The following is a 27695-nucleotide window of genomic DNA, read 5'->3' as shown; positions in this document are numbered from 1 at the left end:
AACTCCAACAATAATATTGCTCCTAACATAAAATATTCATATTGTTCCTCTGCTATTTTCTTTAGTTCATGGATGACGTGATAGATTGAATCGACATAAAAATTTCTCTTAGTATCAATTAATTCAGATTCGAGCGAACACAACAATAAAATGAGAGGCCAAATTTTCAATCACAAGCCATCCTTTGTCACCACTAAAAGTGCCAACCAAAGGTAAAATTTCCATAAATAACAAGTCAACTACTTCAATCACAAATCACTGTGTGAACATTGTTCCCATCTCTTGCACATCAGCAATAAAAGCACAACTACATCCCTAACGCGCAAGTGAGTTTTCTTTCTAAACCGAGATCATTGGTTCAAATCATATTTATATATGCACCCGTTCAACCGTTTAAAACTAAAATTTTATCTTCCGTAAAAGATTATCCGACTTAAATGAGAATTAATCTGGATGTAAAAGATTTTAAAATATCGTTTTATAATTGAAAACCGTCCATGCCGTACTGAAATAAAAGCACAACTACTAAGTTGTCTCAACTTACTGCAAAAAAATCCAGTGGACAATTTTGTCAAAATTGTTCTACAATCTGCGTGCTGGGCTGCCCCACAAACCCATCATTCTGTAGCTCGTGGAGGACTGGATCATCTAAACGCACTCCATCCATTCCATTTCAAGGCGTGCAGTTTCAAATACAGAGTAAGATTGTATTTTTATAGAATGATATAATGAGTATAATCATGAACAAGAAACTTACATTTTATCACACTTTACAGTCACCTACTCTGCCTTCAATTTCCTATATATATCTGTCACATTCTCTTCAAATTATTCATTCACATTCTATATTTTATTACATCATTACCCATTATTTCTTATGGGTGATATTTTCTTGCTGTTAGTGTTAGCCTTAGTGGCTACATTGTCTATATTATCAACTGCAAAAGTTGACAAACAGACTTATGTGGTTCATGTAGATAAATCAAAGGTTCCATCTCTATACCACCCTTTAGGAAATTACAAGCAATGGTATGAGGAAATGATCAATTCCATGTCGGAATTCGAACAAGAAGACGAAAATGGCGAATTGGAATCTCCTCAGATTCTATATGTTTATGAAACTGCAGTTTCTGGTTTTGCTGTAAAGCTATCTGCAGTGCAACTACAAGCATTGAGCAAAATGGATGGCTTTCTCGACGCCACTCCTGACGAAATCCTGAGCCTCCATACGACGTATTCACCGAATTTTCTCGGCCTGAAAAGTGGTCAAGGACTCTGGAATCCTCCAAGCTTGGCTTCCGATGTTATAGTTGGTGTTCTGGATACCGGAATCTGGCCGGAACATGTTAGTTTCCACGATGAAGGCTTATCGGCTGTGCCTTCGAAATGGAAAGGCCAATGCGAAAATGGCACAAAATTCTCACCATCAAACTGCAACAAGAAAATAATTGGCGCAAGATCATTCTTCAAAGGATATGAGACCATTTTCGGAAAAATCGACGAAACAAACGAATACCGATCACCACGCGACTCGCAAGGCCACGGAACACACACAGCATCAACTGCCGCCGGTAGTCTTGTGAACAATGCAAGCCTGTTCGGATTAGCCAACGGAAAAGCCGCCGGAATGAAGTATACAGCAAGAATTGCAGCTTATAAAGTTTGCTGGCCATTAGGCTGCACTAATTCTGATTTATTAGCAGCCATAGATCAAGCTATTTTAGACGGTGTTGATGTATTGTCTCTTTCGATCGGAGGCACAGCCAAGCCTTTTTATAACGACAATATTGCTATAGCCTCATTTAGGGCTTCTGAAGAAGGGATTTTTGTTTCTTGCTCTGCAGGTAACTCCGGTCCTATAATTTCAAGCGTTGATAATACTGCACCATGGATCATGACAGTTGCTGCTAGCTACATTGATCGAAGCTTTCCAGCGATTATCAAGCTCGGAAACGGACAAATTTACAACGGAGCATCTCTATATTCTGGCAGAGACACAAAGAACTTACAAATTGTTTACGGAGAAACAGCAGGATTTAACAGAACTGCCAAATATTGCATTAATGGCTCGTTAAAAAAGAAACTTGTGAAACAAAAAATCGTCCTGTGCGACAGAGGAATCAACGGCAGGACTGCGAAAGGCGAGCAGGTGAAACTAGCAGGAGGAGCCGGAATGTTGCTGGTTAACTCAGAAGGTCAAGGCGACGAGCTTTTCGCGGATGCACATGTTTTACCAGCAACTACTTTAGGCGCTTCCGTTGGTATAGCTATCAAAAAATACATAAACTCAACTAAAAATCCAACTGCTTCAATTTCTTTTAAAGGAACAACTTATGGAAACCCTGCACCAGCAATTGCTGCATTCTCATCTAGAGGACCGAGTTCGGTTGGACCTGATGTGATCAAACCGGATGTGACTGCACCAGGGGTTAACATTTTAGCAGCTTGGCCACCGATTACTAGCCCATCTCTGCTCAAGACTGATAAAAGGAGGGTTTTGTTTAATATAATTTCAGGAACATCAATGTCTTGTCCTCATGTGAGTGGCTTAGCAGCATTACTCAAATCTGTGCACAGAAATTGGTCAGCAGCAGCAATTAAATCAGCTCTGATGACTACAGCTTATGTCATTAACAACAAAAATGCCCCGATTTCTGATTTGGGTGCGAATAACTCTGCGTCGGCTACGCCTTTTGCCTTCGGTTCAGGTCATGTTGATCCCGAAAAGGCTTCTGATCCTGGTCTGATTTATGATATTACAACAGAAGATTATCTAAACTTTTTGTGTAGCCTCAATTACACATCTAGTCAAATAACTCAAGTCTCAAGGAGAACTTTCAGCTGTCCGAAGCACACTATTCTTCAGCCTGGTGACCTAAATTACCCTTCATTTGCTGTAAATTTTGAAGGGAAATCTAAAAAAGTCAGCAAAACATTTGCTAGAACTGTGACAAATGTGGGAGTCTCTTCAAGTTATTATACAGTAAAAGTAGAACAACCCGATGGTGTATCGATAACGGTCGAGCCGAAGATTTTGAGGTTTCGGAAAATGGGAGAAAAACTGAGTTACAAAGTGAGGTTTCTTGGGTTGCAAGGAAGAGTTAAACCAGGAAGTTCTGCTTTTGGATCTTTAGTTTGGGAGTCAGGAAAATATAAGGTCAGAAGTCCTATTGCAGTAACTTGGAGATAATTTTTCCTTGGCAGAAATAGTGACATTACTAAATTGCAATTCAGAATCATGTGTAGCATTGGAGGAACTATTTGTAGCTACATTTATAAATAAAATATATAAATTCTGACTAATTTCAGTTTTTAATTTCTATTTTTCCTTTAGCAAGTTTCATGAAAGGCTAAAAGATTCTTTTGCCAATCATCTAATTGACCGAAACATTTGTTAAATCAAGGATCAAAGAATCGGATTGGGCTGGAAGGCGCAAGAGGTTGGCCCGGAAACCGAAAATTAGCCAGCACTAACTTCTAAGAGCTGAAAATCTGGTCCAACCAGATTAGGCTCTCAAGTTCATTTCAATTTGAGAGGTCAAGTTCACGATCTACACCATTTTATAATAAATGGTGTGAATTCATTGAATATGACCTCTCAAGTTAAAATGAAATTGCGAGAATTCTAATTCAATTGCACCAAATTAAACCAATAGAATTGAGAAGTGAAGTAACGATTGGGCCACAAAAATTGCTAAGAGATACATAGACCATACAGGTTAGGTCCAATTTTATATTTTTTTTTTATATTTATTACTTAAAAAGTAAATGGTTCAATCGGTGATTGAATTGACAATATGTGATCACATTGATTCGTTCACTAATTTGATTTTTAAAATATAGGTTCAAATAAATAATCCAAAAAATATATTAGAGTTGAAAAAAGTTGTTTGGTTATATTTTCTGTGTGGTGATGTAATGAAGAAGGATTTTTGTATGAGTCATTTATGAATTAGGTCAAGGGAAGGTACCTAAAACTTCATGGAAGTTGGCTTTTTCCTTAAGAATTTAAACTATGAATTCTTAGATTAAGATGGAACTTAATAGGTCAGGCATATGAAAACTAACCCTAAAGTGAGAATATACCATAATTAGACTGATTCCAATAATTTTGATATCTATGATTCTGAAAGATCATATCTTTATATACTAATAAATAAACTAATACTTCAATTCTTGTTGAGTAAAGCGGCAAACCAATCTCACCATTAAAAAATTGCTAAAAATGAAACTTGAAGCTATCGGTAGACTTTTAGGTAACATGTACACAATTAATAATTTTTTATTTCACCTCTTTGATTTGAAATGAAAAAATTAAAATAGTTTAAATTGATAACTTCGGATAAAAATACTATAATTTATATCCATGTAAACTAATTCAAAATTAAAAAAAGTAAGAGTTTTTGATATTTTAAAAAGATTGGTAAATTGAACTTTTATAGTATATCCAATAGCATTTTTCAACGTGTCATGTTATTGTGCATAATAATATTAATTAAACGGCCAACCCGGTTTATAAATTAATGACTCAGATTCAAATTAACTTATATTTAACTATTATGATTAAGTAAGGATAATACTTTCGATTCTTAGATCAATTAAAGACAATGTCTCTATTTTTAGGTAAATTTAAAAACACTATTCAGTCATTCCGGAGCCTGAACTTGCTCATATTATCATTAAATTGATTGAAAATAAAAAAAAAAATTATGCTTAATGATTAAAATATTTAAAATATATTATTTGGTTATGAATTACAAGTTAAAGGACCAGAATGACCTTTACTTTAAAACTAGTGTTAATCTCATAAAGAATCATGAATTCCAAATTTCTTTTTAATCACGACTTTTAAAAGTTGTCATATAAAACCATGAACTTTCATTTTTTTTCTAAATTTATCACCGATTATTTTCCAGTGTATTTTTACCTTTCATTTTTTTTCAAATCAGCCGGATTCCGGTTGACACGTCTGAAAATTAATTTGGATAAATTTGAAACAAAAAATGAAAGTTCATGGTTTTATATGACAATTTATAAAAATCGTGATTAAAATGAAATCTCGTGTAAAGGTCATGATTTTTTTATGAAATTAACCATTAAAACTATTTGTACAGAAATTTTCTTTTAAAAGAAGTAAACTTTTAAGAAAAGCCGGTCCGGCACACGGTGTCAACGACAGAAGAAAGATTGATAAAACCAAGAAGATTTCTTTTGGGTTAATCTCTCTTTCTTCTTCGAAGATTCCCAGAACCGCCATTTTATGTCAACCCATTTCAGTTCTTCTTACCAGGTAAGTTATTTTATATGAATAAATTAGAGTTAGTTCTAAATTATTTCATTTGAATTCATTCTTTAACAATGGACAATAATAACAACAATTATGGATCACCATCATCCCCATACCCGTATCCATACCCGTATCATCATCAACCTCCTGCATATCCACCCCCACCTAGCTCAGATTCATACCATTCCCCATCTCCATATCCATACCCTTATAACCCTTATTCATATCCACCGGCGCCACCACAGCCACAGCCACCGCCACCTCATCATCAGCACCAATACTCCGGCTCTGTACCATATCCATATGTGTACCCACCACCTTCACCTACCCCTCTTCAACACCATGGTAGTTTTAACAACAGTAATTCTCAGTACCCTTATCAACACCAGTTAAGCCATGAGAGTTCCTTTCAAGGTCCTTCTGTATCCTCCTCTCATTTAAGACATGAGAGTTGCCCTGTTATGGGAACCGAGTCGTCGTCAACGGCAAATCATAATAGTACTGTTGTTTACCCTCCTTTGGATGATTTGTTGAGCAATATGCATGTGAATGAGAGTAGTGTTCGTCCTTCGGCTCCTGCTTCGCCACCTGCACCCTTGGTTTCATCTGTCCCGCAGTCTCCTGTTAGTTATCCGAGTTCGAGTTTCGGGAATGGTAGAGATTTTTATGGTTATCCTAGTACTTCTGGTGCTTACTTTGGGAGGGTTGATTCTTCTGGTCATTACTCGGCTCCTCTTGTTACCAATTCGAGTTCTTTTAGTGGTTCGCAGCATAGCCAAAGCACGCAGATTGTTCCTTGGCAGGATAGTAAAGGGTCTTTAAAGGTTTTGCTTTTACATGGGAATTTGGATATATATGTTTATGAAGCTAGAAACCTTCCGAACATGGATATGTTTCATAAAACAATAGGTGATATGTTTAATAAATTACCGGGAAATATAGGGTCGAAAATTGAAGGGCAGATGAGCCGTAAGATTACAAGTGATCCCTATGTTTCAATTTCGGTAGCTGGTGCTGTAATTGGGCGAACTTTTGTGATTAGTAACAGCGAAGACCCTGTTTGGGAGCAACATTTTTATGCTCCTGTGGCTCATTATGCTGCGGAAGTGCATTTTTTGGTTAAAGATAGTGATATCGTGGGTTCACAGATGATAGGAGTTGTGGCTATACCAGTTGAACAGATACGTTCAGGAGCTAGAGTTGAGGGAGTTTATCCAATTTTAAATACTAGTGGAAAACCGTGCAAACCTGGAGCTACATTGAAAATTTCAATTCAATATACCCCAATGGAGCAACTCAGCATTTACCATCAAGGCGTGGGTGCAGGTCCTGAATACTGTGGAGTGCCGGGCACATATTTTCCTCTTAGGAAAGGTGGAACAGTAACTCTTTATCAAGATGCCCATGTTCCAGATGGGTCTCTTCCTAGTTTGAAACTTGATCACGGGCTGTCTTATGTGCATGGAAAGTGTTGGCATGACATCTTTGATGCAATTCGTCACGCCAGACGTTTAATTTACATTACAGGGTGGTCAGTATGGCACAAAGTTAGGCTGATTCGAGATGCTGGTAATCCAGATGTCACATTGGGAGATCTGCTGAGGTCCAAGTCTCAGGAAGGCGTAAGAGTGCTGCTTCTTATTTGGGATGACCCCACTTCAAGGAGCATTTTGGGATATAAAACAGTAAGAACCTTTCTTATTTCTTCTTGTGTATTTCCAGCTACATGCTGCAGTTTTAATTATAGTATACACTACTAGTTTTATAAGAAGTTTATTGTTCTTTTCGTTGTTATTATCTGTTTCAATAAGTCTATGTAGAGTATTTTAGTTTTAAAATAATGCACGCTAGTCTGCAATTTCAGTTTTAGATTATTTGTTCATTGTAGTTGTTTTAATGTTTTTATATGTGCTTTGTATTCTATGCCATGGTTTCTCCTCACTTCTGTGCGGATAAAGTTATATCTTATTTCCGTACGTCCATAACTGGAGAATTTAACCTGGACGTTAATCACTCTTTAACTTTTTTAAATGAACTCTGCAGGATGGAGTTATGGCAACTCATGATGAGGAAACACGTCGTTTTTTCAAACACTCATCAGTACAAGTGCTTCTTTGTCCTCGGGTTGCTGGAAAAAAACATAGTTGGGCCAAGCAAAGGGTTAGTATTGATTAACAGAAGGGAAATATGAGCTATATTCAAGCTCAAACTAGTATCTATGAGACACTATTAATTTTCTGTGAGACTGAAATCGTTTCTTAATAAAACTATTTAATCATATCCTTGGAAATTTGTTACGGAATGGGAAGTGGATAGCTTTGCCTTCTTATTTTCTTTTTTATAGAATTTGGTGTAGAAATTTATATCTAAATCTCTTGCTCTTTCAGGAAGTTGGGACTATCTATACCCACCACCAAAAAAATGTGATAGTAGATGCAGATGCAGGTAACAATAGAAGAAAAATCATAGCTTTTATTGGTGGACTTGATCTATGTGATGGGCGGTATGATACTCCACATCATTCGCTGTTTAGGACTCTAGAAACAGTTCATAAGGATGACTATCACAATCCCACTTTCACGGTAAGGTCTTAAAATTATCTATCTTTGTAATTTCTTAGTCGTTATTAAGTTTATTGATGTATTGGTTGGAACGTTTAAATTTTAAGATCATGCTGCTAGAGGTGGATGCATATTTCATTTAAAATAGTGTATTACTTAAGCAGGGTAATGTTTCTGGCTGTCCAAGAGAACCATGGCATGATTTGCACTGCAAAATTGATGGCCCGGCAGCATATGACATTCTTACCAATTTTGAACAACGGTGGTTCAGGGCTTCAAAACCCAAAGGGATAAAAAAACTGAAAAAGATCTCATATGATGATGCTTTACTTAGGATCGATAGAATACCAGACATTCTAGGAGTTTTTGATGCTCCTTCTGTTAGTGAGAATGATCCTGAAGGTTGGCATGTTCAGGTAAATTGTCAAACTTGGGCCGGATGGTCATGGACCGAGGCATGATGGGGTTGGCGATAATATACATTTCTGTTTCAAATGCAGATTTTCCGTTCAATTGACTCTAACTCTGTTAAAGGCTTTCCAACAAAGGAACCAAGAGAAGCCACAAGCAAGGTGAGAGATAATATGGTTATGTCAATTAGTTTTCCCATTTTTCTTTTGGAGGCTTGTGCATGCGACAACTGCTGTCTATGGAAGTTAATTAGTTCTTCCGTTGCTGCAGAACCTTGTCTGTGGGAAGAATGTCCTCATTGACATGAGTATACATACAGCATATGTGAAAGCTATTCGTGCTGCCCAGCACTACATTTATATAGAGAACCAGTATTTCATTGGCTCCTCATACAACTGGACTTCATATAAAGATTTAGGTAAACCGAGCTTTTATTTTTCTCAGACGCCATTTTGAGATTCTTTCCTTGGAGGTTGTGTAGTTTCCAAACTTTTTGGTCTGTATGCAACAACCTGGACTTTTGCAGTTTTTTGACAGCGATTTCACTTATTTTCTCACCATCTCGGATACAAATGCCAACATATAAACATAGTTGAGAAAATGTGTGATTCAGGCTCGATTAAGAAGGCTGAAAAATTAAAAGCACTTTCAAAGGATTAAGTCAGCTTTTATTCCAAGTTTCTCATCATAAAGTTGTGTTTAGTGCATGCTGATCTGGCCGTAACCTTCTTATCTTCTTGCAGGTGCTAATAATCTAATTCCAATGGAAATTGCACTGAAGATTGCTGAGAAAATCAGAGCAAATGAGAGATTTGCTGCCTACATTGTTATTCCAATGTGGCCTGAGGGTGTTCCAACAGGTGCAGCGACACAAAGGATTCTATTTTGGCAGGTGAGGGGGAAGGGATGGCGTGCAGATTAAAATTTCTTTCTTATTATGGTTCTTATTTTTGTTGCTGCTACTGATAATTTAAAATAAATTTGTTTCTTTTTATATTGCTGCATTTCATTAATCTGGAAAATCCATGAATTATGCAGCATAAAACCATGCAAATGATGTATGAGACGATATATAAGGCTTTAGTGGAGGCTGGACTTGAGAATGCATTCTCACCTCAGGATTACTTGAATTTCTTCTGCCTTGGTAATCGTGAGTTTGCAGATGGTTATGACACTCCAGTCATGTCAAGTCCTACCGCTGCAAACACTCCTCAGGTATGTTTATGCCTGGAGCTAACTTTTTCAAGCGGGTAAATGATTTTAACACCGCTTGCTCCACCATGTCCAAAGTGATCAACTTTGAAATCCTTTTCATGTATTGAAATGTTTCTGCAACTTTATGTATTGAAATGTTTCTGCAACTTGGCACCAATGTCCATAGATGAATCTATATTTCAAAGTGTGAAAGTAGGATAGAATTAGCTACTTTATTTGGTAATTTCTTGTAAAATTTCCCTAATTGATTTAAACTTTGGTAGGTTATGGTTTTCTAGATTTCTACCTTGTTTCTTCATGCAATACCAATGAATATCTGCAAATTGTTTTGCAATTTCAGGCCCTCAGTCGGAAAAGCAGGCGGTTTATGATTTATGTGCATTCAAAAGGTATGATAGTCGATGACGAGTATGTGATATTGGGATCTGCAAACATAAATCAGCGCTCAATGGAAGGGACACGAGACAGTGAAATTGCAATGGGAGCATATCAGCCCTATCATACATGGGCAAGAAAACAGTCTAGTCCATACGGACAGGTAAACCTTAGTCAATTCATTGATTTCAGTTGAAACTTTCATTTCATTTCGCAACTAAATACCAATTTGTGGTTTGTAGGTATATGGATATAGGATGTCGCTATGGGCAGAGCATGTGGGAGGTATCGAAGACTGTTTTACACAACCAGAGAGTCTCGAATGTGTCAGAAGAATTAGAAATTTGGGGGAGATGAACTGGAAACAGTTTGCAGCCGATGAGATCACAGAGATGAAAGGGCATCTGCTAAAATACCCAGTTGAAGTTGATCGGAGGGGCAAGGTTAGGTCTATTCCCGGATGCGAAACTTTCCCTGATGCCGGTGGAAATATAGTGGGTTCGTTCATTGCTATTCAAGAGAATCTGACTATCTAATTACTATGATATATTACATACAGCAGCAGAGTAGCATGAAGCTGTAAATTTTTTGGGTGTGATACTGAGAACTGATTCATTGTATATTTTCCAGAAGATTCCTGTACATTTATATACACATAATGAGATAAAAGTTCTTGAGATTTTTTTTTATTTCTTGTAAACAAAATGGTACTTGATGTTACAATCAGAGAACTACTCATAGATTTTTAGTTTCTTTTGTGGAAAATCACAAGCCCTTGAGATTCAGTTTCTGTTGTGCGTCTTTACCGAATTTGCATTCTAGATTCTGTGGACGTTCAGGCTTGCTACCTCAAAATGATCTTCGACCTTAGTGATAAGTAGCACATGCGCAGTATTCTAAAAACCGTCACTGTTCTGGCAATTTTACTTGAAACCATCACGAATATAAGAAAATAAAAGCCAAAGGTGAATTCCAGATCCGTAGTCGAAGATTATGCTATTGGGGATGCATTAGATGGGGACTAGTTAGCTACCCCAGCTCGCATTTGGGGACATGTTTACAAGTTTCGCACGTCTAGTATTTGGATCCACCTCGACTCTCAGACCAAGTCCAGAAAGCTCCGCTACATCAACAGTTCCTTGAAGTTCCAATTCGGCTACTGTTTTCTGATTTTCCACATTCCCTTCCAGTAAATTCCTCACGCACCATATGCCCCATTCCCTTAAAAACGGGTTATCTTCATCTGTGACACACTGTTGTAACATCAGAAGCATCCCATTTTTCTGTCTAATCTCATCTTGTACGGACTTTCTCTGGAAAGCACAATTGCCGATTACTGCAACAACATCTCTCCGAAATCCTTTGTAAGGGCATGGACTATACGACTCTGAAGGAGTTTCTTCTTGGTTGTCACTCTGTTTTATGGCTCTCTTGATAATCACTGGAGGCTCAAGGTCACGAAGTACAACAACAAGCAATTCAAGAAGTCCATAAGACAAAATTGTATCAACGACATCTGCTAAATCATCATCCAGGTTATCTTTACGAGGCTGGGCACATATATCTCTTAAAATGGTCAGCGAGTATCCAAGAACATCAACTGCAGCATTGCCTGTTGGAAGAACAGATTTGCCTCTTGACACAGAACCAACAATCCCAATTGACTTTTTGAGTATTCCAAAAACACATGACGCAAAATCAATAGACACAGCAATCTCCATTAAACGTTCATTTATGATCTCCGACATAATACTGAGAAAAAAAGCTTGTTCTGTCGAGAAAAGTTTACCATCTGAATCACTCTCTTCAGAATCACAACCAGAATACAAAATAGAGAACAACTTGCGGAAGTGCAATTCATCCAAACATATCCATGATACAATGTTCTTGAACCAATTTTCTCTAAAACTGACCATAGATGCAGTCCTCACAATTTCGCCCACGATAGGTAACCCTTTATCTCCGCAAAGCTCAACAAGCAAGCTAGCATTTCCATCACAACAAACATACAAAACCAAACAGAGAGGATCACAGGTACCCTGACTTCGAACTTTTGCAATGGCAGAAAAATCATCAGGAAAAAAACACCGCCAAATAGCTTGCTGATGTTCTCGTCCAGCCAAACAAACATTAGCCAAAACCTGCAATCCAAACCTAATAATCCCATGATCCGGCTCAGGAACAGACGAAAAAAACGCAGAAACAATCCGAGGTCCATTTAACGCAACAAAAAGGCTCTGATTAGTGACATTCCCGGCACACAAGTTCCTCAGGAGTTTTAAACAGAGCGCGAGGTGATCACAACCCGAAGAGTACGGAATAGATTGGCAAAGCTTCAACACCAAAGGAAGAACATTCTTAGAAGCAAGGTCAGCGCGGCCATCGTCAATTCTTGAGATTTTTACAAGAATTTGTAATGCCTCTTTTAGGTCAAACGATTTAGCGATTTCAAACAATGGTTGAATGACATCTTCTGGTAGAGATAATTCCTCCATTGCTGAATTAATTGCAAATAACAATTAAAATTAATCATGATAAATTAAACATAAGCATAGAAAATTAGCAATGATCAAAAACTAAATATTCAAACCCTAAGCAAGAACAAAGCTATTAAAGAACTTAAAATTAATGACAAATACCATGAGCATAATCTATTGTATTGATTTCGCATAACAGTTAATGAAGTAGCTAAAGTATTAATGATACCTTTGGAATCTCCGGCCGGAAAATTTACTGCGGCGCCGGTCATTGAGATAGTCTGCCGTGTTATCTTTGTTTTTTATTGAGCCAGACGGTGAACATTCGGTGAGGGGAGTTTCTTCCAGTTCTGAGGTATTCTGGAGTCTATACAAGTAAAAATGCATAGGCCCATTGAGTAAGTCTTTTTATAATGGGCCGAACATTTTCAAGGTTAAAATTGGAATTTTCTAAAAATACTCATGTTTTATGAATATATTTTTAAGATGTTCTTTTAAATTAAAAGTTTGCAGAAATATTATATTAATTAAAAAATTATATGTGTATTTTATTCATTAAAAGCATTTGTAAAAATATATTTTGCACGTTGGACTTGGCATGCACACGACAATGGTGGTGAAGAATAATTTTTTTAACTCTTTAACTCCAAAAAAGAATTAACTTTTCATATATCAAATTTGCAGATAGAGTATTGCACATAAATTATGTATAGTTAATTACTTTAATATAATAAATCAATGAACAATTTACTGTGGTATTAAAGCGAGTCTGGTCCAATTTTTACAATATTGTCGGGATGTCTAGTCTTATTGGTCGGTACTGTGGATGCATATTAAACAAATTTTAATTCTAAGAATTGTTTCAGTTTCAAAGGACAACTGAATGTTAAGTTCCACTTGTATCTGAAAAAGAGCGTTAAGAAATTTCACGTTATTAAAACAACAAGAAAACGAGAAGTTCATAATGATAAAGGGTCCAACTATCCTACTAACTAATTTTAATTATTAATGGTCAAGATCGATTCCATACCATTAAATATACATGTGAACTCTTATATAATGTTCTTTTATGATTAAATATTCTCATTTAAATCTAATATATTATAATTCCAACTTTTTCAAATTTTAACTATTGAGAAACTTTTTTTATGATCATTGAAAAAAATAGCGTTTGTGGAAAAATTAAATATAACTTTAGCGATTTTTTTTAAAAAGCGCGGAATCGAAAGATCTTCAAGAAGAAAACACATATATTGTTTACTTGGTCAATTCTAGCATCTATAAAGCGGTGAATTTCTATATAAGTGTGTTCATAGTCAATTCTCATTCTCGGGTAATGAAGTAATCCGCAGTCTAGACTCTTTCTTCTTCATTAAGTTGTCTAGTTAGTGCTTGACTTCCGTTTGGAATTTTTTGCTTGCCACGCCTTGTGGCTTTTAATAAAATCCTTGAATTATCAAAAAAATTTTTTTAGCGATTTTAGTAGAATGATTTCTAACGTAAATACTATCTAGATTATAGCTTATGAATAATTATTAAAAAAGTTGATCATATAAACTGTAAACCAAAGATCTAAAATATAAGCGTCAATAAATTGCATAAATCGGCATGAGTTTAATTTTGGAATGTTTGTTCCATGTATTAGTTGTGACATATCATATTTACAACAAACCACTGAACATTAGCAATAGAAATTTTTTTGATTATTATTTAATTTTTTATTATTAAATCTTTCACATGGCTAATGCATCATTAGTTTGTTACATGAATGACATGGCGCAACGATTAGTTTGTTGCCTTCTGCATACCCCTTTCTTCCTCGCCTCAACCCTGGTATAATTCCTAATATGGTGCCACCTATGGTCTCTGGTTTATTTATCCACATACAAGAGTTTGGAATTCATCACTTATACTGCATCTATTTGTCCCTGAAGATGCTGCCACTATATTATCTTTGCCTCTTACTATTTTCCCTTGTGCTGATCGACTAATCTGGCATTATCACTCAAATGGCAATTATTCAGTGAAATCAGGTTATCATTTTTTATTCAACAAGATTCACTCTAATGTCTTACCAGCTGTACATGGATTCTCCAGAAAAGAATGGACATCTCTTTGGCATGCGTTTCTTCCTCCAAAAATTCGTCTATTTATTTGGCGCTGTCTTCACAATGCTTTACCTGTTGGGGAATTGTTATTACAACGATTCCATATTGAATCCCACTGTCCTCATTGTCAGGAATCAGAAACTATTATGCATATGCTATTCTCCTGCCCTTTTGCAAGACAAGTGTGGTTTCTCTCATCTTTATCTCATCATATGACTGGCTTGCCATTAATTTCCTTCTCTCGGATCTGGTTGGTCTCTACTACTCATCTTAATGATCCCACTGCTGATCCCCCGTCCTTTTCTTTATTTTGTTTTACACTGTGGTTTATTTGGAAGACTAGAAACGCTGCTATTTTTCGACAAGAAATCATTACTGCTGAAGACACTATGGCCTTAGCCTATAAGGCCTGTGATGAATTCCTCTCCCTTTCTCAACATTCCAATGCCACCAGTTCCTCTTCCTCGTCTACCATTCCTCAGCCAAGTTCTGCTATTCTACACAGCCCAGATGAGATCATAATTAATGTGGATGCTGCTACAGATCAAGCTTGTCGGTTTGGAACTGTGGCTGCTGTTGCTACTAATCTGCAGGGCCTAGTAATTGCTCACTTTACTGCTGTTTTTCGGTCTATTTGGGATCCACGAATCTTGGAATTCTTGGCAATCAGGGAAGCTTTGAACTGGGCTATTGCTTGTCACTGGCACTCCGTTTTGATAAAAGGTGATGCTCTACAAATCGTCCAATCAATCAATTCTCATGACATCCAGATTGCTAATGCTTGGGGGATATGTAGCGATATTTGGCATCTCCAATCCTCTTTTAGTTCTTGTAGCTTTGTTCATATTTCTAGGGTTTTTAATACTTTGGCTCATAATTTAGCTAACAGTTGTAAACTATCCCTGATACATGTGTAGTTTGTATTTTTCTACCTTGGTTTAGTTCAATATATCTATCTTTTGACAAAAAAAAAAAAAAACTCTACTTATGAAGCCAACATTTAATAATTGAGATTTTAGTCGGAACCCTATATTTGTAAAAATGAAAAAATGGATTGCATAATTGGCATTCATGTCATGCCCAGAATTTCAAGACCGTACACGTGGACCACCCAGCCGGCCAACCCCATGCTGATTTGGTCCACAATGTAAATGTTAAGGCTGGCAACCTTTAATTGTGGACCCAGTCTCTAAATGGGCTGCACCCTATGGGCCACAAAAACTACAGCCTATCACCGCACGCTAGCTTATTTTTAGCACAATGCCCCCCTATACAAAACATTAAAATAAAGGCACGGAATAGGGACCCATTTCATGTTTAAAAAGAAACAAATTTAATATTACTATTATTCATATTTATAAATTAAATTTTATCAAGTAGAATGATGTTATCTTTGAAAAATATTTATATTTGATATTATAATAAGAGTAAATTATTATGATATTCTTTATATTTATCATAATGCATTATTTAATCATTTTCATTTGTAAATCAAACAATATGATTTTTTGGATATTTTTGTTAACATATTAACTAGTTGGTTCATTCTTTATATTAATAGACTAAGTAAAAGGATTTATGTTAAACTTCATAAAGTATAATTTTTTTATTAGAATTTGTAGTAAAATAATTTTAAAAGCTATTTTTTAATTAATTTTTTTGATTTAGTTGATTAACCAAAAACATAAAAGAAAATAAATATAAAAATGAAAAATTATATTTTCTGATTTTCAAATGAAAAAGAAAAGAACTGTAAATTATATTATATAAAAATAGTGTGAGAATAATTTTTATTTATAATAATCTGTAGAAAAACTTTAAATTAAATGAATTTAATTAATTGTCTTACAAACATTTACATCTAGTACTATTAACATAGGAATATTAATGCTTAGAACATTAAAATGTTGAACTAGTAGTATTCACAATTTTTAATATATAGATATTAATGTTGAGAACATTAAAATGTTGAACCAGTAGTATTCTATGAAAGTATATCATGTAACGGTAAATTGAACCAATAGTAAGTTAAAACAAAGAGAAAATAAAAGTGAATATCTCATGTACTAAGGGCACATCACAAATCAATAGAAAACTTGAGGAATATATTTTCATTAATTACTAGCTGTATGATTAAAATTTAATTAGATTAAAAACTGAGTCAAATTAAATGCAGCAGAACTTATATACATTTGCATGCAGCTCATCACAATCACGTTTCTTCTAACACAGCAGGTATAAGTTAGACCCCATGCTAAGATAACAAAGAACCTCTACGTGTCAAATACTAAAGGCATGACCCCACCTTAATACAGATAAGCACCTCAAACGTGTCCTACAGATTACCGAACCAGTCCCAATAGGGACCACCCACCGCGGCTGCCTCGTAAACTATGCCCGAAAACGATCCTGCAGGCCCCACTCAGTTTTTGGGGCCCGCGCCCCATCACATGATTGACCAATGTGGTGGAGCCATCCAACTTTTAAATCGTTTTTGCACTGCACGGTTCACGGTGTTCAGTTAACCATTGCTGATCCAGTGTTGACCACTACAAATAGTGGACCCCAGAGACACCACTTGACACGTGCACACTTTAGAATTTCAGTCGCCACGTGAGCACGTGGTGACACATCAACCAATGCAAATTTTCAAGCTCAGGATATGAGCTCGTTAATGGCGGATGGATCAATGCATGTCAATGGTTTGACGAGTGAGACATAAACTGAAGCTCTTGTTTATCGTAAATCTCCAAAGAAAAATCTCTAAGCATCTGTGTTGTTGCTGTACTTGTAGTTGTGGCTGGTTTAGAATTTGTAATAACACAAGAGCTCGAAGCAGGAACAGCCACCGCTATATTACTGGCGGCTTGTTGCATGGACGATACAAAAGACGATATTGGCCTGGCGGAGACGTTAATAAGAGGAGTAGCGGCCGCCGGAAACGTAAAAAACTGAGGTGGATTAGAAGGTCCACCTGCAAATGATGGAACCATGAAAAAAGCAGCGCCTGTCGGGACGACAGCGTTTGATGGTATGGCCCACATAGGAACTAACGCCGGTTGAGCTTGATGAGTTGTCATCGGAGCAAGAGGTGCGGACACCGTAACGGCAGCGTCTGTTACGTCAATGTACTCGCTGTTCGCGGGCCGTTTACGCTTCTTTTTGTCGTTTGATTCTGAGCTAGCATTAGATGTAGTAGGGATTTTAAGGGTTCCGTTAACTGACATGGCAATAGCAGGAACAGTTCCGGTACCGGTAGCCTGAATTATCGCCGGTTCTGCATGTTCAAGTAACCACCTGATGGTTTCTCCGTCTGATTTATGACCAAGCTCTCTCGTAAGTTGGAATATCCTAGCTGCACACGTTGCAGGCATTCGGATCCTTCTGCCCCGACCCTCTACTTTCGTGTGCCGGTCCTTGGTCGACGATCTTTTCGGCGGAGAAGCAGCACTTAACGGCATCCTGATCCCTGCCGGAACTTGAACAGGAACTGGCATGACTTCTAATTCAGGCTCCTCCTTAGGAGCAACGGAGTTTGCTGGTGACGTGGCTTCATCTTCTTCAAGTTCTTGTTTATGAAAGGTTGCCATGATCAACGTTATAGTGAAGAAGAAGAAATGTCTTGGCAAAGACGTGGAAATATTTGGAGATGAATGGTTTTATATACAAAAGGAAGAATACTTGTAGAACTGGATAAGAGTAAGTGGCAGGCCTAATTTTTAAATCAACGGTTATCTGTCTATGTGAAGGACGAGGTGGACACATGAGATGGGAACACGTGGTGCGACCCCAATCCGCAGGATTATGTGTCTTTCTGTTGGGTAGGGTCAAATGTCAATGGTAGTGGTGATTGGTGAATGGTGAATGGTGATGGATATTCCAATCAAAATAACAATTTTCTTTGTTTTTTTGAATTCAATGGTTTTTGGGTAAAATTACACAGGTTCGAATAGTTCGAGGACGCTCTAATTTTCTTTGCTTCTCGAGTCATTGTGTAAAATTTAATATTTCTCAAAGTTTTGGTCTATTTCCCCCTATCTTCAGTGAGTATTTTTGGCATATTCATATATGAGCTAGACTTGCTTAAAACGTAAATGAACGAAGTCGAACCATATATTCATTTAGTATCTAAACCAACAAACACAAATTTAACTTGTTTATACGAACAAATATAAATTCGACTTGTTTGTATTTAAATGAACATAAACTAAATGCAAGTTGGACATAAAAATATTATGTATTCAATTTACCAGGAAAAAAATGCATTTAAATAAACTGAATATTAATGCTTCACTTAAATTTTGAACACGATTCAAATATGCATGATGCATATTTCATTCACGTAACGAGTTGAACACGTCTTAACAGATGTAAAGTTAAAAATAATAGTTGATCACTGTAATTAGATAATGAGCTAAGTGATCGACTAGCTGGTTTATAATCAGGGAGGTAGCCAGAACATCCGTAAGCGATAAATATCATGTGTATTAATCTAGAAGTAATAGTAGTTAAATTAAAAATAGCAATGCTGTTTAGAGAGACGGTTAATTGTTAGTACTATGAGATATGGTGGAGCTAATGAGCATCACGTGAATGCAAAAGAAAGAAATGTAGGAAAGGCAAAAATGACAAAAACCAAAGTTTAAAGGCCCAATCACATCTCCACCTCATCCTCCTCAGACCCAACTTCTCAGCCAAATCAACCATAAGGATCATATTAATCTAAGGAGGGTCCCCATTACCATTCTCTCAAATTAAAAATACTAATTCCCATTCATCCAGTACATCCCATCCCACAGTCCTTTTTTATGTGCGGGTCAGATTCTTCCAAATTGTGGGCCCTGACCACGATTGCAAATTGTTAGGGTCCCCACCATTTTCACTGGTTTTGCTCTAAAGGAAGGGCCCTCCAGTTACTTCATTGCCTTGGGTGGGTTTAAGGGTCCCACTAGTATATGGTCACAGACGCTAAGGTGGTCCCCAGCCCTTAAGGGCAGTTTTGGATTGGGGGACCTCTACAACTGAGTGGATCCCACGTGGTGGATTGACCCCACACTGGCGTGCCTCGATTTTTACACCAACTTTGCGTAGTCTTCTTTTCAAATTTTTACTTTTTAATTAAGAAATGAGAGAATTTTAGTGCTTACCACAACAGGCTAATGGAAGATGAACACGTCACCGTTTTGATGGTGGGACTAGCAAGAGTGGGACCTCTATTAACTTTGCAAAATAGATCATATTCTTTTAGTCGTCTGGTTAATAATAATTTTAAAAAATAAAAATAAAATAAAATTGAAGGCTGAAAAAAAGATATAAAAGATGGGCCCATAGCCCATAACAAACATAGCATTAAAAAATAAAAATAAAGCAAACTAGTCATTTTGATTTATATTAAAACTGAACTAAAAAAATACGTATAAAATAAAACGGTGAACTAAATTTTTTATAGTTAGCATCTCGATTCAATTATTCAGTCTAATTTCATTTTTGCACACTCCCGATGGGATAACAATGTATAAACCAAACAAATAATTTTTTTGATCAACAACCAAACAAATAATTTGACCAAATAATTTTGGGCAATTACCAAAATTCTCAGTTCGAATCGAAATACATTCATAAACTTGTGAACCACCATAGGCATTTTTGATGCTATTCATACCTTACACCAGGCAAAACTAAGGTATTTGTAAACAGTTAAATATTTACAATTTATATTAAGCTCAATAATCATTCCATCATTCACTTTGCACATCGACATATAGTAATCAAAAATCATTCTAATCGTGTGCACAACTCTGATCTAAAGCCATTGCAAATAGTTTCTATCGATAGTGGATTTCTTGAATATCAAACTTACATACAGATTCAACTTCTAACCATCATTTTTAAACTTGCAAACCATTTCTCAAGTAGAGACTGCTAAGATTTCAAAACTCTAATAAACTTGTATTTGGCCGTAAACATCACCTAATAAGCTGTAAAAATCCATAAGACTATCTCCCTGCAGAGACCTCTCAGGATCCCGACATGTAAGTGTAGCGTGTCTGAGCTCCGGTAACAAGCTCAACAATTTTTCCTGCACAAGTAACCGATATTTCCATGAGGAATTTGAATCACTTCATTAGTTCAATCCACAAGATATGAAGACACGCACAACAAAAATTGAATTGAAAATATTGTACCGAACACACCTGTTAGAAGCCCGATGATGGGAACAGGTTCGAGTACTTTTTCGGTGCTTTCAAGTCTTTGCCTGGATGATTAATAAGCATAAAGTCATTCGTTCAGATGCTACGTAAGAAATAAATTCCAACCAAGAGACTGAAAAAAAACTACGAAGTAACTTGCAAGAAAATCATTACCTGGTATACTTGCTAAAGAATGGATCTCTCATAAGGTATAGAGCCCACAACAATTTCCTTCTTTTTAACTGATTCAAGCAAAAAACAAAATACTTATTTCAAACTATATAACCAATGACTAAGAGTTTAAATAAGATTGATGTATTAAATAATTGTACAGAAATGTTACTGTAATTCTAACCTCATCCTTTTCAGAGTCTGTAAGATCAAAATGTTGCCCTTTTCCATCAAGCCTCGACTTAGTAACTTGTCTCAAGAAGCCTAATCCGATAAAGTCCACAGACAGGGATAGAAACCAAGGGATCCAAGACCGAACTCCATATCTTCTGATAAATAACACATAAATAAGGGGTCTTATGAGAAAAAGCACCTCTCCCGTGACAAATAAACCCCCATATAAACCTTTCTCAGACAATATCGTGGAAAGTGTCGTCCTCTTGACCACTGGTGCTGTAGAAACAGTATTGCAAAAAAATAATGTTATTTTGCAAGAAATCTAGTGAAATTCTCTAAGAATTGAACAAATATTTACACAGAGGCTCCATAATTGCATGCTGATGGTGAACCCTACTCAACCAGACTGGCTCAGATAGCATCCTCGCATTTTCTCCAAATCTGCTCAACGCTGACATTGCCCTTCCTTCTAGATTCCATGGGTTCCTCCCATTAACATCTTGTGAATGGGCACGCCCGCGATGGCTCCCAGACTTCAAATGCTGTTCAATATTTGGTGTCTCCCCTCCATGCAGAAGCATCTTATATCCATTGTTCCGAAACAAAGCTAGCCGTACTATCACCCTGAGCATTGTAATAATCAACTTCTAGTCATCTATCCATATGTTGCAGCAAGTCTCGAACCAACTGAATAAAATAGTGGGCATAAACTCACAAACAAAGAAAGCTTACTTTATTGCTTCCGTAATAGCTATGAAGTTCCACTTCTTTTCTTCGCCATAATAATGTTCAGCTGCAACTTCAACAAGTGTTTCCAAGTCCTTTATCGTAGATATGCATAGCGAATAAGGGAAAGAAGATGGTTCCACGGAGCCTGCATAGGTCTGGACTGAAGTGGTATCGATTATATGCTCGTTGATAGCAGTAATTATGCCCAAGATAGCAGTTACTGCAAATGGTTACAGAATTGCACAATTCAGCATTCAATATAATTCAATGAAATACCTCATATCAAACAAATAAATGACTCAGTGATTACTTGGTTTAATAGCAAAGGTGGAACTATAAGGAGTTCAGGATTTGAAAATTAAACTTTTTTTTTGGAACCCGAAGAAAGGATTATTAAATGCAACCTATGAGCTTACTTAGTTAACTGTATTTAATTCTTTATAAAATAAAAACAAGGATTTAGACATGGTTTTTTTTAAAAGATAGAGTCCCATCAAATTCTTAGCTAAAAAGAAAGAAGCCAAATGTTACCAAAGTTTCACAAAACCTGCTTCTGGTCCTATCTCTGAAGACGAAAACCGCTCAGGGAGAAGCCATGTCAATCCCTGCGCAACAAAATTTCAACATTTACATAAGCCATTACTCAACCATCCAAAAAATATCATGATCATAGTTTTCATACTACCACAACTTCCAGCTGAAAGATACTCCTATCCAAAGCACGAAAGTAAAACACACACGACACTGCTCATAAAACGTCAAATTCATCAATAATTCGGAAACCCCTAAAACTAAAAAGGACTTTTCTAATCCATTTCTCCCTAATCTTCAAACCTTTCGCTTCCATTTCCTCCTCCGTAAACAAGCTACAATTCGCATAGACAATACGAATACTATTTGCATAAACTGAACATATGTGTTCCACTCACATTTCAGAAAGGTTCCAACAATAATCTTAAGACAATAATGACACAGCCAAGAATAATAATAAAAATGAACATCCACAGTTAAATTGAGAGAGGTTCTTACATTGGCAAGAGATTCGAGTGAGTGAACATAGTCTTTATTAGTCCTAACCCATCTCTTATAACCCTCCATGCTCCCACAATCAGTAGAACCAATAAAAAAATAGAGAGATTCCCAGCTCTATAAATCCAACAAACCAAATCAAAAGAACTCTCTCTGTTCAGACAACCCCAATCTTTTTCTTTAATTTGTCTGTAAAATTCGATTTCAATGAGGTCTCTGGATTTGTAGCGAGAGAGAAGTTGCAGAAGCAGGGGCAAAATTAGACAAAACTATGAGATTTAAGTTCTGTTTGTTAAAATAAAAACATATTTCCAAAGTTCAATCTGGCCGTACGATGTTAGACTGTATGTTATGGGTGGACCTCTAATCTTTGACTTTTTTATGAGCCATTGGATCCAGATATCGGCATCTATATCTATGGCTTTGAGGTAGTGTTATTTTGTGATAATTATAGAACGGTGAAGTGAAACACAGGGGATCACATTTGGATAAAAAACACTACACGTCCCAGTTTGTGCACCCCAATGATGGGATCATCATATTTATTTCGGGAAACGGTTCATTATAACCCCTAAACTTGTCATATAAGATCAAACAAAATCAAACTTACTGATTTTGATAAAAATAAATAAATTATTTACATATTAATTTTTAACCTTTACTATTTGAAGTGGTTTAAACATAAGAAAATGTTGCGTCATACGTCTTATCCTTTCAATAATTAGCATTTTTGAATTTATAGTTATTTTCACAAAATATAAAACTATAAAATGTGTATTAAATTGGTTCTATTTTATATAACCATTGAAAAAATAGGATGTGTAATATAACGTATTAAACGTTAATGCTTAAATCGTTATAAATAGAAAAAAATCATAGAATTTAGTATATCAATACTACTAAAAAAACTCAAAATTTGTCATTTACAAAAGGCTCAATCATTCAAAAATATCCTAAATTTTCAATTTTTTTTGCTTATGCCCACAACTTTCAAAATCTTCAACTTTAGCCAATTTCTCATTTTTCAGTTTCAATAATGGTCATTTATTCAAACTAAAGTGGAAACAATTTTAAATATGATCTTCATATTGTTTCAAATCATTCTATTTATCTTTTTACTATCAAAAATTCTACATATGAAGTAATATAAAGCATACATTGATTTTTTTTTTTCTACTCAAATCTGAAAAACGACTATAATTAAAACTAAAAAATAAAAAATTGGCTAAAATTGAAGATCTTGAAAGTGGTGGTCATAAACAAAAAAATATTGAAAAGTTGGGGTATTTTTTAATATTAAGCCTTTACAAAATCATGGAACTATCACCAACATTTAACCACACCAACTAACAGTGATAACCTGTTCACCATAATATTTAAATTGTAAAAATAAACACCTATTAGAATCTGATAAGATGTCTAAATTTTAAAAGCTCAATTACACAATTTAAATATCATAAATCCTAAAATTATAAAAACAATTACTCAATTAAGAACTCAATTTTGCCATTGAATAAAAACAAACACAATAAATAAGTTACTATGATATTACCGCGATGGATTTATCAACGAATTTTTAAATTTTGAACATGGAGATGAGGGGCTGTTCGATGTTCTCCGATGCGATTGTTGTCGTTCGCATTTGAAGAAATCGAGCGCGCCACTGTTCGGTAAAAATTGAATTTAAATTGTTCAAACTGAAAAAGGAAAGATTGGTTTTTAAAAAAGAAGAATAAGAAGAAGGTAGAGATGTTGCAGAGGGAGTGGGAGGTAGATGATGTGCGTTTATAGCTTTGTTGTTAGTTGTTACAGTTAAGGAAAAGGTATAGATAAACACTTATTGTTTATACTAAAGAATTAATAGCCCCCTAATGTATTTTAAGTAAGTTAAGTACTCTTAATGTTTTTTTTAACGACTCAATTAACTCAGCTTTTTTCTAAAGATAGATTATATAAAGATAACCATCGAAATACATCATTGAATTAACAAATCCAAAAGAAAAAAAAAACTAAACCCAACAGTTGATTTACCAAAAAAATGAAACAACAAACAAAATTTAAAATGAAATTGTAATGGTTCAAATTATCAACAAGAATTCTAGTGATAAGAATTTCTGATTTACATTGGATTGAATACATCTAGGGATGAGTTTAGTTCGGTTCAGTATGCAAATATCATAACTGAACTGAACCAGTTATTTCAATTTGGTGAATTATTATTTTAGATTTGTATCCAGAAGTTTTGAGAATTTAAGAGATCACGGGGAGACCAGTCGTTTATCATTACGATAGGTGTCAAATGGAAGTGCAGTGATCGTTTTATCTTTAATAAAAAAAAAACTCAAGTTTTCAATTCATGTGATGACTCAACATTAAGTTTTTTTTAATAAAAATGCTTATGAATAATAACATTACAATTGTAATTTATATAATTTATATGAAATTTAAAAAATCGAAACAAGGTGGAAGTTCGGTTATTCGCTTCAGTTTGGTGAACTGAAGCATAAAACCAACAGAACGTTTATCAATCATAAATCAACCCTAACTATTTTAACCAACCCACTTCCAATTTCACTTGGATTAAATTTAATTTTTGCTGACCCTTAGGCCCCAATTACATCTTTATTAAATTCATCAAGATGTACAAGTATTAAGTCTGAACAAAAGAAAACATGATCTAATCAAGGATCAACTCACTAATATCGAATAAACATCATTAAAACACACAAATGCACCATAAACAAACGGATGAAAATATTAATTGAATATAATTTCACCATTCAAGAAATCCTTCGCATATGAAACAGTGCAAATAAACAAAACTATATGCAAAAAGAATAAACAATATGAATACAGTTTCAAACTTCAAAGCACATACGAATTTTAGAGAATTTCAAATATCAAAGGTTTACTCAAGGCCAAGGGTACAATCCTAAGATTAGACTTTAATCGAGCTCGATTCATTTAGACTACTAACGACCTCCTCGAGTAGAGCATTTATCGAGCTGCTCTCGGTTCGTTTACGGCCCTAAATATATAATATTCAATATAATACTAGTTGTAAAATTAGATAATAATTTAGTAACAGAACACCAATCTGGCGGGAAAAAGACTTACTTTAACAGATAACTGAAAAAAACAAGCTTTAAAACATAGCTTAATCTTCTCCATGCACAATTCTTGCAAATTTCTTCCATGGCCATTCATGTCTTGCTTCAGTTTCTCTGTTTACATTCATGCATATTTATACTAATTAATTAAATTTAATACAATTAATTTCCGTTTAATTTCAATTAAACACTATTAACCGTTTCAAACAAATTAAAGTTCAGTCAAAAATTAAAACAAACATCCTCTAACGATTACAATCCAAGAACAATTAGTCTCATTAAATTGTGTTACTGGAAACAAAGGTCTTCAAGTTGTTTAACAGTAATATAACTCCCAATGAAACCGCTTCTTTTTCTACTCATCAACATAGTACGCCGACGAATACGCATCATCGGCATCGGCACAACCATTGGAATCTTCATCGCCGCCGCCGACGCCGTCGTCATCTTTTCTTTGATTGATTTCCGTTTCGACTCCTCTGTCTCTAAATCCAACTGCTGATTCCATTTGTCTCTGATATTTTTCCGCGCTTTTAAACTCTCTAATCGCAATCTCAAATAGTCGTCAAAGAAAGAAGCGGGGGTTCTTCTCGCAATACGACGTCGTCCCGATCTGTTTCTCGTCGCTGTGGTAACCGGCGTTACAGATACTCCGTCGAGTGCTTCAGATAGGTTTTTCCAGTCAAAAGACGTCGTCGTTTTGGAGTTATCAGTGGTGGTAACAGAATTACTCAGTGCCTGAGAGAGACTCGTTAAATCAAAAGAAGAAGAATCTAGTTCCCGTACTTTAACCATGTTTGCTGAATTAATTTTGGTTTAGGTTTTTTAATAGCTTAAACGACCGCCTTTATATACTAATTAATATTCCTAATCCGAACCAATTATGGAATTACAAATTTTAACTGGATTTAATTGGCTGGGTAACTTGTAGCCCACTCCTGGCCCAGTTAAGAAACGACGCCGTTTTCAAATGATCAATTTCATTTAGTAGCATCAGTGACTCTAGGGTTAGCGTTTTCAAATTTTCAGCAGAAAACATTAGAATGCAACTCACTCTTGAATTCGGGTATTGCGTTTAAATTCTCTGTGTATTATTAGTTTTAATTGATTCTTTTTGTTTCAATTTTGATTTGATTACTCTTAATTTTTGTGCAGTGGTGGCCTAGAGCTTCTCTGTGATTCAGTAAAAATTCACAATGTCAACGTTGATACAAAAAACGGAGGGGACAAGGTAAAATTAGATCTGAAATATGTTGAGTAAGATATTGTGTTATGAATGATGATCCAATTTGTATTCAGCAGTTGATCATGAAAGACTTGCTGGCTTGGGTTCGGACCAATTTGATCAAAGAGAGACCCGAAATGTTCATGAAAGGCGACTCTGTGTAAGTGTTCCGAAAAAAGTTACTACTGTTTTTGATTGTGCAAATTCTAATTAATCGTAATTAGCAATTGTGTTGATGTTTGTTTGTTCATTACATGTAGGAGACCTGGTGTTTTGGTGCTGGTGAATGATTGTGATTGGGAGCTGAGTGGGCTGCTCGATACGGTGCTGCAAGCCAAGGATGTGGTTGTTTTCATCTCGACATTGCACGGCGGGTAGATATGTTGCATGGGAATGAAACGATATATTGTGTTCAAGAATAGTCATAATTATAAGTTTGGAACTTCCAAAAGCGTTTTCGGAAATAAAAATATTGTCGAAACTTTGTAATCGATTAATTTTTGTACGGGTGGATAGTGTAAACTTTAGCATTGCTGCTTCAGACTATGCACAAAAAGTGTATTTATTGTATTTCTAACCCACATATATAAGCAGTGCTGTGCTTATATCTGCTATTGTAATGTAATATT

At 35.6% G+C, this 27695-nt stretch overlaps 7 protein-coding genes across 8 annotated transcripts; 4 read left to right on the top strand and 3 right to left on the bottom strand.

Moving 5' to 3' along the window:
- The first annotated feature begins 824 nt into the window (after window positions 1–824).
- LOC126653738 (subtilisin-like protease SBT1.1) lies at window positions 825–3303 on the top strand. The gene has a single exon (XM_050347671.2). It carries the CDS (start codon window positions 878–880, stop codon window positions 3188–3190), a length of 2313 nt encoding a protein of 770 aa, XP_050203628.1. The 5' UTR covers window positions 825–877; the 3' UTR covers window positions 3191–3303.
- A 1833-nt stretch (window positions 3304–5136) lies between these two features.
- Window positions 5137–10536, top strand: LOC126653583 (phospholipase D beta 2-like). Its single transcript, XM_050347508.2, has 10 exons — window positions 5137–6972; window positions 7331–7447; window positions 7675–7869; window positions 8013–8264; window positions 8349–8420; window positions 8530–8677; window positions 9003–9151; window positions 9298–9474; window positions 9815–10012; window positions 10092–10536. Exons 1-10 carry the CDS (start codon window positions 5359–5361, stop codon window positions 10383–10385), a joined length of 3216 nt encoding a protein of 1071 aa, XP_050203465.1. The 5' UTR covers window positions 5137–5358; the 3' UTR covers window positions 10386–10536.
- Window positions 10509–12702, bottom strand: LOC126653584 (uncharacterized). Its single transcript, XM_050347509.1, has 2 exons — window positions 12556–12702; window positions 10509–12346 (listed from the first exon to the last, which is right to left on the bottom strand). The coding sequence occupies exons 1-2, from the start codon at window positions 12596–12598 to the stop codon at window positions 10875–10877; spliced, it is 1515 nt and encodes a 504-aa protein (XP_050203466.1). The 5' UTR covers window positions 12599–12702; the 3' UTR covers window positions 10509–10874.
- A 1471-nt stretch (window positions 12703–14173) lies between these two features.
- LOC126687946 (uncharacterized) lies at window positions 14174–15608 on the top strand. Its single transcript, XM_050382498.1, has 3 exons — window positions 14174–14195; window positions 14261–15288; window positions 15519–15608. Exons 1-3 carry the CDS (start codon window positions 14174–14176, stop codon window positions 15606–15608), a joined length of 1140 nt encoding a protein of 379 aa, XP_050238455.1.
- Window positions 15609–16524: 916 nt separating this feature from the next.
- LOC126653585 (transcription factor TCP9) lies at window positions 16525–18107 on the bottom strand. The gene has a single exon (XM_050347510.2). It carries the CDS (start codon window positions 18022–18024, stop codon window positions 17131–17133), a length of 894 nt encoding a protein of 297 aa, XP_050203467.1. The 5' UTR covers window positions 18025–18107; the 3' UTR covers window positions 16525–17130.
- A 2011-nt stretch (window positions 18108–20118) lies between these two features.
- LOC126654157 (peroxisome biogenesis protein 16) lies at window positions 20119–23027 on the bottom strand. The gene is made up of 8 exons (XM_050348235.2): window positions 22732–23027; window positions 22250–22307; window positions 21706–21922; window positions 21332–21597; window positions 20981–21249; window positions 20800–20867; window positions 20629–20690; window positions 20119–20513 (listed from the first exon to the last, which is right to left on the bottom strand). The coding sequence occupies exons 1-8, from the start codon at window positions 22798–22800 to the stop codon at window positions 20452–20454; spliced, it is 1071 nt and encodes a 356-aa protein (XP_050204192.1). The 5' UTR covers window positions 22801–23027; the 3' UTR covers window positions 20119–20451.
- Window positions 23028–26800: 3773 nt separating this feature from the next.
- Window positions 26801–27691, top strand: LOC126687237 (ubiquitin-related modifier 1 homolog 2). 2 transcript variants are annotated; one of them, XM_050381716.2, is made up of 4 exons: window positions 26801–26907; window positions 26997–27072; window positions 27144–27226; window positions 27327–27691. In XM_050381716.2, the coding sequence occupies exons 1-4, from the start codon at window positions 26885–26887 to the stop codon at window positions 27442–27444; spliced, it is 300 nt and encodes a 99-aa protein (XP_050237673.1). In that variant the 5' UTR covers window positions 26801–26884; the 3' UTR covers window positions 27445–27691. The 2 variants fall into 2 exon arrangements, with proteins under 2 accessions (XP_050237673.1, XP_050237672.1); XM_050381715.2 differs by having other exon boundaries at window positions 27141–27226.
- The last annotated feature ends 4 nt before the right edge of the window (window positions 27692–27695 follow it).

The sequence above is a fragment of the Mercurialis annua genome, linkage group LG6, assembly GCF_937616625.2.
Source record: "Mercurialis annua linkage group LG6, ddMerAnnu1.2, whole genome shotgun sequence".
In the NCBI taxonomy this organism is placed as follows: Eukaryota; Viridiplantae; Streptophyta; class Magnoliopsida; order Malpighiales; family Euphorbiaceae; genus Mercurialis; species Mercurialis annua.
The sequence above is the reverse complement of the archived record's forward strand: the minus strand, read 5'-3'. Positions and strand labels throughout refer to the sequence as shown.

Bases quoted from the DNA above. Each gene is read 5' to 3' on its own strand.
- LOC126654157 (XM_050348235.2), bottom strand. From the start codon at position 22,800: ATGGAGGGTTATAAGAGATGGGTTAGGACTAATAAAGACTATGTTCAC. The intron at 22,308-22,731 runs GTAAGAACCTCT...TTTGTTGCGCAG, and splicing joins CACTCGAATCTCTTGCCAAT to GGATTGACATGGCTTCTCCC. The intron at 21,923-22,249 runs GTTTTGTGAAAC...AACCATTTGCAG, and splicing joins AGAGATAGGACCAGAAGCAG to TAACTGCTATCTTGGGCATA.
- LOC126687946 (XM_050382498.1), top strand. From the start codon at position 14,174: ATGGTGCCACCTATGGTCTCTG. The intron at 14,196-14,260 runs GTTTATTTATCC...TTGTCCCTGAAG, and splicing joins GGTGCCACCTATGGTCTCTG to ATGCTGCCACTATATTATCT. The intron at 15,289-15,518 runs GTTTTTAATACT...TGTCATGCCCAG, and splicing joins GCTTTGTTCATATTTCTAGG to AATTTCAAGACCGTACACGT.
- LOC126653585 (XM_050347510.2), bottom strand. From the start codon at position 18,024: ATGGCAACCTTTCATAAACAAGAACTTGAAGAAGATGAAGCCACGTCA.
- LOC126653738 (XM_050347671.2), top strand. From the start codon at position 878: ATGGGTGATATTTTCTTGCTGTTAGTGTTAGCCTTAGTGGCTACATTG.
- LOC126653583 (XM_050347508.2), top strand. From the start codon at position 5,359: ATGGACAATAATAACAACAATTATGGATCACCATCATCCCCATACCCG. The intron at 8,678-9,002 runs GTAAACCGAGCT...ATCTTCTTGCAG, and splicing joins GACTTCATATAAAGATTTAG to GTGCTAATAATCTAATTCCA. The intron at 9,152-9,297 runs GTGAGGGGGAAG...TGAATTATGCAG, and splicing joins AAAGGATTCTATTTTGGCAG to CATAAAACCATGCAAATGAT.
- LOC126687237 (XM_050381715.2), top strand. From the start codon at position 26,885: ATGCAACTCACTCTTGAATTCGG. The intron at 26,908-26,996 runs GTATTGCGTTTA...ATTTTTGTGCAG, and splicing joins CAACTCACTCTTGAATTCGG to TGGTGGCCTAGAGCTTCTCT. The intron at 27,227-27,326 runs GTAAGTGTTCCG...CATTACATGTAG, and splicing joins TTCATGAAAGGCGACTCTGT to GAGACCTGGTGTTTTGGTGC.
- LOC126653584 (XM_050347509.1), bottom strand. From the start codon at position 12,598: ATGACCGGCGCCGCAGTAAATTTTCCGGCCGGAGATTCCAAAG. The intron at 12,347-12,555 runs GTATCATTAATA...CAATTAATTCAG, and splicing joins TCCGGCCGGAGATTCCAAAG to CAATGGAGGAATTATCTCTA.